General features: G+C 46.8%; 1 protein-coding gene across 1 annotated transcript; it reads left to right on the top strand.

Annotated features, from left to right (window-relative positions):
• Nucleotides 1-882: 882 nt before the first annotated feature.
• LOC125537854 (cysteine proteinase 1-like) lies at nucleotides 883-3,848 on the top strand. Its single transcript, XM_048701172.1, has 4 exons — nucleotides 883-1,437; nucleotides 1,526-1,645; nucleotides 2,967-3,210; nucleotides 3,322-3,848. Exons 1-4 carry the CDS (start codon nucleotides 952-954, stop codon nucleotides 3,609-3,611), a joined length of 1,140 nt encoding a protein of 379 aa, XP_048557129.1. The 5' UTR covers nucleotides 883-951; the 3' UTR covers nucleotides 3,612-3,848.
• Nucleotides 3,849-8,515: the final 4,667 nt, after the last annotated feature.

Below are 8,515 nucleotides of genomic sequence, written 5' to 3' on the forward strand. Positions count from 1 at the left end.
ACTCAGGAAGTCCCTCAAGACCTCGCCAAATAGTCCAAGATGTCGCGCATGGTTCAACATCAACCCTGACACAACTGTGTTCACGACGGATTTGAGTGTTACTATCGGTAAAACATAACTGCGGTAACCGACCTTCTGGGAGGCCCGTGGCCCACCAGAAGGGATCAACTTGTACCCCAAGATACATGTATTGGTAGATCTAAGAGGACTCTATGTATTAGTAGGTCTAATAGGACCCACATAGCCCTACTTCTCATCCATCCATATAAGGGAACATAGGGGCCTCCCAAGTCAGCACCGACAATGTCTATCTCAATATCTCATACGAGACACCAATCTTGATCTCGTGTAATTTCTATTATGATCATCTATATGTATTCCACCGACAATGTCTATCTCAATATCTCATACGAGACACCAATCTTGACCTCGTATAGTTCTATTCTGATCATCTATGCGTACTCCATAGGAGCAACCCAACCCTAACGTGTGATCTCCCGGTATTATGGACCGACAATCTCGATTCGTGGTGGACGGGGTACAGTCGCCCTCCTCCTACTCCTAGTTCGCTGTTAGTACATGTAGATTTTTAGTTTTTGACAGTTATTACACATGGCATAAAATTAATGGTCGAACGTCTGCATAAGCAACTACTCCTGAAAATATCAGCGCCGCTGATGAATCCACCCACCCTGCCACCGGCTCTGTAGTAATGCTACATCACCATTAGCGACGTCGTTCTCACAGCAGCCGGAGTGAGCTGATCGCCGTTCCCGTTCTCCCCAAGCATTTGCAATCGAGTACGAGCACAAAGCAACCACGCAACGCAAGCTACTCCAACGCCGTACACCACAACGACCCGCTATAAATAACCGGCGCAGGCAACCGAACCGAAGCCACACACGCACAACACAAGAAACCGCAGGAAAAATAATACCAAGCCGACCAATCATGGCTCGCCCCCGCCTCCGGCTGCTCCTCGTCGCCGCCGCCGTCCTCCTCCTCCTCCACCCGGCCCTCTCCTCGGCGGCGGAGGGGCTGGAGGACCCCCTCATCGAGCAGGTGGTCGGGGGCGACGCGGAGAACGAGCTGGAGCTCAACGCGGAGGCGCACTTCGCGAGCTTCGTCCGGCGGTTCGGCAAGTCCTACAGGGACGCCGACGAGCACGCGCACCGGCTCTCCGTGTTCAGGGACAACCTCCGCCGCGCGCGCCGCCACCAGCGCCTCGACCCTTCCGCGGTGCACGGCATCACCAAGTTCTCCGACCTCACCCCCGACGAGTTCCGGGAGCGCTTCCTCGGCCTCCGCAAGTCCCGCCGGAGCTTCCTCAAGGGGATCTCCGGGTCGGCGCACGACGCGCCGGCCCTCCCCACCGACGGCCTCCCCACAGAGTTCGACTGGCGCGAGCACGGCGCGGTCGGCCCAGTCAAGGACCAGGTCCGCCTCTGATTCCATCTTTCCTTGGATTCGGTTGGAGCAAAAGGCAGGTTGATTTGATTCCAGCCGATCTTTCTCTTCTCTTCAGGGTTCGTGCGGGTCGTGCTGGTCCTTCAGTACGTCGGGGGCGCTGGAGGGTGCCAACTACCTCGCCACCGGAAAGCTGGAGGTGCTCAGCGAGCAGCAGCTGGTCGACTGCGACCACGAGGTATCCATCCCATCTGCATCGCCTCGTAGAATTGCCCCGCGACTAGATTTTTCGTTCTTGGTGAAAGAAAGAAAAATGTAGGGACAATAGTGGGTCTACTGATTTAATGAATGTTATATTATAGGTGGGTCAACTAAATTGATTAACCTTATCCACTTTGCAGTAAAGAATGAATAGGCATTTGCTTGCTTGTACCCAGAAAATATTCCTAGGCTGTCACTGCAAACGCACCAACCAGATAAAATACTCCCAACTTCTCCTGTTCAATGTTTTGTGCTAATTGTTTTTGTTCAATGGTCCTAAGAAGTAGCAACTGACTAGTGATTACCGAAATTTGAACGAGTGGCAAAGCCAATATTCGAGCACAGGGGAACTATCCTCTCTCAAGCAAGATATTCCTTAAACAAAGAGGCAGTTCTTTTCTTTACGGTTAACTAGATAATTGCCGGTGCATTGCAACGGAGGGCATAAATATTCTAGTAGCTTAGTCCGTGATTCACCGGCTCATGTTAGTGTGATTGTTTAAGAAAGTACAGTATGATTTTATTTGGTAAACCCTTATTTGGTATGATCATTTATTGGCTTACAAAGAAAACATAATTATATTTGGTAAGTCAATAAGAGGCGGGACAGTTGATGCCGTTTTTCAGGAAAAACGTTGAAAAAATCATAGATGAGAGGGGAAAAAAGCGAGAGGTGAGGAGAGGGAGGGAGAAACGTAAGCCTTACGATCTTTCTGAATAGGAGAGAAAACAATAGATACATTTCCACTAGAAATTTAAAAGCCTATGGATTCTGTGAAAGGATAGAAGAACCTCAGTTATGAGGGATGCATTGGAAACGGTGAAGAAACGTAACCAGAGATGCACTAGAATTTGTTAACAATATGTCAAAGAATCATTTGGGGAGTGTAATACCTGAATTATTATCAACTGGAACAATCAGTCAGTCACGCCATAATATTTAATTTTGTTACTGACAAGCAGCTTACTATATATTCTGTGTGGCCAATTAATCTTGGTTGGACCTGGACAAAATTCAAACTTACACCAATGAGGCGCTAAAACCATTTTCTGTCGTGTACTATGAGCGGAGCCATTTGCCAGTCTGTAACTCTGTACACTCATTTCTTCCATACCTTTTTGGCGTTATGAATGAAGTCAATTGTCTGATGGACGACACTGACGCTCAATTTCCCTCCATTTTGCAAACCATTTCACTTGTATTAGTATTGGTACTATTGAATTTATTCCTGCTGGCTTCCTATTCTTTTTTTAAGGTGTTCAACTAATATATGTTGTTCTCTTGTCATGGACTGCAGTGTGACCCGTCAGAACCACGCGCATGTGATGCGGGATGCAATGGTGGCTTGATGACTACAGCTTTCAGCTATCTCGCAAAAGCCGGTGGCTTAGAAACCGAGAAGGATTACCCATACACTGGGAGGAACAGTGCCTGCAAGTTTGACAAATCCAAAATTGCTGCTCAAGTTAAGAATTTTAGTACTGTTGCTATTGACGAAGATCAGATTGCCGCTAACCTTGTGAAATATGGCCCACTTGCAAGTAAGAATCCAAAGCATTTGCATATTTGATCATTGTGTCTTCAGCCGTTAGTGATCTGCTTATGTATGTCATGGAAATTACTGTGGCTGATGCATACTTCTCTTCGCGCAGTTGGTATCAATGCAGTATTCATGCAAACGTACATTGGTGGTGTCTCATGCCCATACATCTGCGGAAGGCATCTTGATCATGGTGTTCTCCTGGTTGGCTATGGATCAGCTGGTTACGCACCGCTCCGCTTCAAGGAGAAACCATACTGGATCATAAAGAACTCATGGGGCGAAAACTGGGGCGAGAGCGGGTACTACAAGATCTGCAGGGGTCCGCATGTCAAAAACAAGTGCGGTGTCGATTCCATGGTCTCCACGGTTACCGCCATCCATACCTCTAAGAAGGAATAAGATCTTGTAGTACTCAGTCTGGATTGCCTATAGACATGCTTGTGTGCCAGGACTAGGTATTCCATGATGGTTATTCCAGTATTGCCTTGCAATTCGTAACCAGTAAATATGTGAAACTTCTCTTGATTGCTGTAATGTATCTCTGGGTTGCTATGTATTGCTACGCAGTTCTTGGAACATGGTAGCAGATATTTGTTGCCATCATTAATGTATATAATCTGGTGTTCTGGTTGATCATTGAATATGTTGTGCAATGCCATGCTATAAATTAATAGTATGTCTGATGATGATAATGTTTCACTGCATCTAGAGGAGGTTGCCTTACTTCGTTTTCAACCTCTTTCTAAACGAAGAAACATTCAAGGACACCAGATATGATCTGTGTAAAAAGTAAATCGATAATGGGAAAATTGTAACAAACTTTTTTGGGGGAGAGGAAAACAACATGACTGTTGTGCAGTTTTATTCATTTTCAAATAAAAGAATGGAAGAAAAAGAAAGCAAAGAAAGCAAAACAAACTGTACAGAAAAAAAATAAAAGAGAACAACAGAACAAGCATCAACATTTAAACTATCTGAAATCTTGGACCCAGCCTTCAAATGCAGAGGGTTTTTTTTTGACAAACCAAATGCAGAGTATTTCTTCTTGTTTTTTGTTTTCAAAACTGAGGCAAAAGATTTGCCTCATCGATTAAATAAGAGGAGAGTAGAGTTACAGAGTGTTACAAAAGGCCGAGAGAACGACATGACAATTACTCGCGTAATACAAATTTTCTTAATTTCTTCGCTCCTGCAGTAACCCAAAGGTTGGCCTCATCCACAATAAGCTTTAGGAGGATTGGTGGCGGTGCATTCTTGTGACGAAACACCTAGAGTTCCTCTCATTCCATATTGTCCACGACACAAGCATGGTAAGAGAGGCCATGGCGCGTCAATTTGGATTGCTCAAATTGGTTCGCCTATCCCACCACTCCGAAAGGGATCCCGCAAGGTGCCAGTCATTAGTGTTCATGTGCACAAGGCCATATTTATCAATGATCAAACGCTAGAGCCTAGTAGTGAAGCAGCACTTAACGAAGAGATGGATGCCCGTCTCCTGCTCTCGCTTGTAGAGGGGGCATAGGCCACAATTAGGCCAACCATGCCGCTCAAGCCGATCGACGGTCCAAATCCGATCTGGCAAGGACAGCCAAGCGAAGAATTTGACTTTTGGGGACGCCCACACCTTCCTCACTATGAAGTTCATGGGGGATAGAGTCAAACCAAGGAACTGCGCCTTGTACGTGGTTGACGCCGACTATAAACCATCTGTAGAGTGTTTCCATATAATGTCATCCTCGGAGTGTTCGTCGAGCTAGAAGTCGTGAATGAGCATCCAGAGGATAAAAAATTCGCGGACGTGGTGGCCGATGATGACGGTGTCTTGTCTGATCTTGAGCATCCAAGCATTCCCCTTGAGAGCCTCCCGCACCTTCCAGTTCTTTCTCCTCGAGGCCTCAAAAATGAGTGGTGCAATTTCCTTGGGCTTGCGACCAAGCAACCAAGGCGAATCCCAGAAAGGCGTTTTGGCTCCATTCCCCATGATGATAGTAGTGGAGGCATAGAAGAAATCGTGGTCCTCCGCGGTGCAAGGGGTACCTAGTCCCACCCACAGTTTGCTCGGCTCTTTCCATTCAAGCCAAAGCCATCTCAGTTTCAAGGCATGAGAAAACTTGTCGGTATTGAGGACACCCAGGCCTCCATAGCTTGTAGGCCGGCATACTATGTCCTAGTTGACTTTGCATTTCGCACCGATAGTGTTGTCCGAGCCAGACCATAGAAAAGCCCGCTTGATCTTGTTGAGGTTGTCGAGGGAGCCCCGTTGGACAATGAGGGGTGTAATGGAGTACACATCCTGGGAGGTGATGACCAAACGAACAAGGGTCGTGCGTCCAATGGTGGTGATGTTTTTCCTGTCCCATGTGACCAATTTCTCGGCCGCCTTGTCCTCTAGGTATTGGAAGTCAACTTTCCTCAACTGGCATACTAAGAGCGGGAGACCCAAATATTTGATTGGGAAGGACGCCCTTGATGCCGGAATACTGTGGAGGATGTGCATTAAATCAAGGTTGGCGCATCGGATAGGCACCACGGAGCTTGTATGGAAGTTGGTGCAGAGGTCTGTCACATCACCAAAGCCCTTTAAGATAATAGATAAGTTGTCGATGTCTCTCTTGATCGGCGCCACAAAAACCGCTGCATCATCAGCGTAGAGGGAGGTTCGCACCATGGCACCTCGCCCTCAGATCTTATGAAGGATGCCCTTGCGCATCGCAAGGTCGAGAATCTTGTGCAGAGGGTCAATTGCAAGGACAAACAACATCAGCGAAATAGGGTCTCCTTGGCGAAACCCACGGCCATGCCTGATAGGGAACCAGGAAGGCCGTTGAGGAGGAAACGCGAGGTTGAAGAGGAGAGTGCAAGACTCCGACCCTCTTGTTCAAACTTGACATTAAAAAGGCATTCGACTCCATCAGATGGGAATATGTTTTGGACCCTCTGCAACGCATGGGGTTTGCGGATAAATTCCGAAATTGGATTGCAGTATTTCTTCTTTTGGCTCTGAATAAAATCCATTGTAACTCCTCTCTGAACTTCTTTCGGCAGTGGTATAAATTTGGAGTAACCCCTTTGAAGATGTAGTCATTGCGTGTGATCCAAATTTTCAATGCAGCTAAAATGATAATTTCCAGGGAAAAAGAAACACCCAAGAGCTGCTTGAAATTGTAACAAAGTTATTTTGCTTTTTTATGAGTTGGAGGATGTTAGGCCCTATCACAGAATGGAGCTTCAGGAAGATCAGGAAGCGTAACCTTTCTCATGTGCTTTCTTATCAAAAAAGACTTTTTGGAGGAACCGTTGCACCATTCGGTGGGCTCCTTGGATATGAGCAAAACACTATTGCTTGGCTCAATGCTCAAGATGAGATTATTTAACAAAAAAAAGAAAGAAAAACTACCACTATTGAGGTTCGATCCCATAGAACTACCACAGTTTAACCATCAACAAAAAAGTATCGCTTTAAGCTAATTTTTTTAGCAAAAAACTACCACTTTCGTTTAGTGACCATTTTGTTGATTTTCAACGAGATTATGACAGTCGTGGCCCACATGTTAGGCCGCATGTGCCTAACGGCTAACAGAGCTTGTCTGACCTGGTCGGTCCAGGTCAAAGCGGCCTTCTTCCACTGCAATGATTGATGTAATGTTGGGTCATGCTGATATCTGTTTGGTGCTTTATTTATGCATATGCATGTGTTTGCCATAATATTATCTCTATAGTTATCTTTTGTATTCATGAGTGGTAGTATTTATCATGATGTCCACCTTGTTACCAACATATGACCCTGCGTGTATGGTTTGAAGTCATATGTTGGGGGGGGGCATCTTGTCAAAATTTTCAACTCAAATAAAACCAAAAAATCTTCTAGTCTCGAAGAACCAACACTCTTTTCATATTTGAATTAGGAGGGCATGGAGCACTCATGTCCGTAACGTTCACCAAGAGGCCAATTACTGAAACAAACTTGATAACGGACATTAATCCTCACTAACCCTATTGTCATCAACACTAAAATATAATTGGAGAAACAATGCACTTTTATTTCTTCTCCCGGAGTTCATGGAAATAAGATGACTGTAATTTTTCTTTCAACCTTAGAGCATCTACAACCGAACCCCTCATACCCGCCCCAATCGCCCGGACGGGCTGTCTGGACGCAAAAAGGCCACCACACCGGCCTCCCCATATCCGGCCCAAACGCACGGACCGATCGACACTTCCCATATCCTGTTGGGAAACGTTGCATGGAAAACAAAAAATTTACTATGCATACGCAAGACCTATCCATGGAGATGCATAGCAACAAGAGGAGAGAGTGTGTCTACGTACCCTCGTAGATCGTAAGCGGAAGCGTTTAGTAACGAGGTTGATGTAGTCGAACTTCTTCGCGATCCAACCGATCGAATACCGAACGTACGACACCTCCGCGTTTAGCACACGCTCATCTCGGTGACGTCCTCACCTTCTTGATCCAGCAAGACGACGAGGTAGTGGATGAGTTCCGGCAGCATGACGGTGTGGTGATGGTGATGGTGATGTTATCTATGCAGGGCTTCGCCTAAGCACTATGAAAATTTGATTGAGGGTGTAAATGGTGGAGGGGGGCGCCGCACACGGCTAAGATATTGTCGTGGTTATGTGTGGCGCCCCCTTCCCACATATATATAGGTGGGGGGAGAGGGGAGCAGCCACGAGGAGCCCCCAAGTAGGCCGAATCCTACTTGGGGTCCTCCCAAAGCCGCGCGCCCTTCCTTATTTGAGTGCAGAAGGAAGGCAGGGGGAGGTGGCGCCCCCCCCCCTTTCCTTTCTCTCGTGAGGAGGGAAAGGCAGGAAGGGGCACCCCTCCCCTTTCCTTCCTCATAGGGCCGGCCAGCCAGGAAAGGGGCGCACCAGCCCCCTTGTGGGCTGGTCTGTCCCTCCTTGGCCCATTAGGCCCATACACTTACCGGGGGTGTCCGGAACCCCTTCCGGTGACCCGATGACTACCTGGTGTACTCCGAAACTCTTTTGGTGTCCGAATATCATCGTCCTATATATCAATTTTTACCTTCGGACCATTTCGGAGCTCCTCATCATGTTCGTGATCTCATCTAGTGCTCCAAACAACATTCGGTCACCAAATCATATAACTCATATAATACTATATCGTCAACGAACGTTAAGCGTGCGGACCCTATGGGTTCGAGAACTATGTAGACATGACCAAGACACCTCTCCGGTCAATAACCAATAGCGGAACCTGGATGCCCATCTTGGCTCCTACATATTCTATGAAGATCTTTATCGGTCGAACCTTATGACAA

This window comes from Triticum urartu, chromosome 2 (genome assembly GCF_003073215.2).
Source record: "Triticum urartu cultivar G1812 chromosome 2, Tu2.1, whole genome shotgun sequence".
In the NCBI taxonomy this organism is placed as follows: Eukaryota; Viridiplantae; Streptophyta; class Magnoliopsida; order Poales; family Poaceae; genus Triticum; species Triticum urartu.

What these genes read in the sequence shown, in the direction of transcription:
- LOC125537854 (XM_048701172.1), top strand. Translation starts at nt 952, where the DNA reads ATGGCTCGCCCCCGCCTCCGGCTGCTCCTCGTCGCCGCCGCCGTCCTC. An exon ending in TGGTCGACTGCGACCACGAG is followed by an intron (nt 1,646 to 2,966) that starts GTATCCATCCCA and finishes CATGGACTGCAG; the next exon opens with TGTGACCCGTCAGAACCACG. An exon ending in GAAATATGGCCCACTTGCAA is followed by an intron (nt 3,211 to 3,321) that starts GTAAGAATCCAA and finishes CTCTTCGCGCAG; the next exon opens with TTGGTATCAATGCAGTATTC.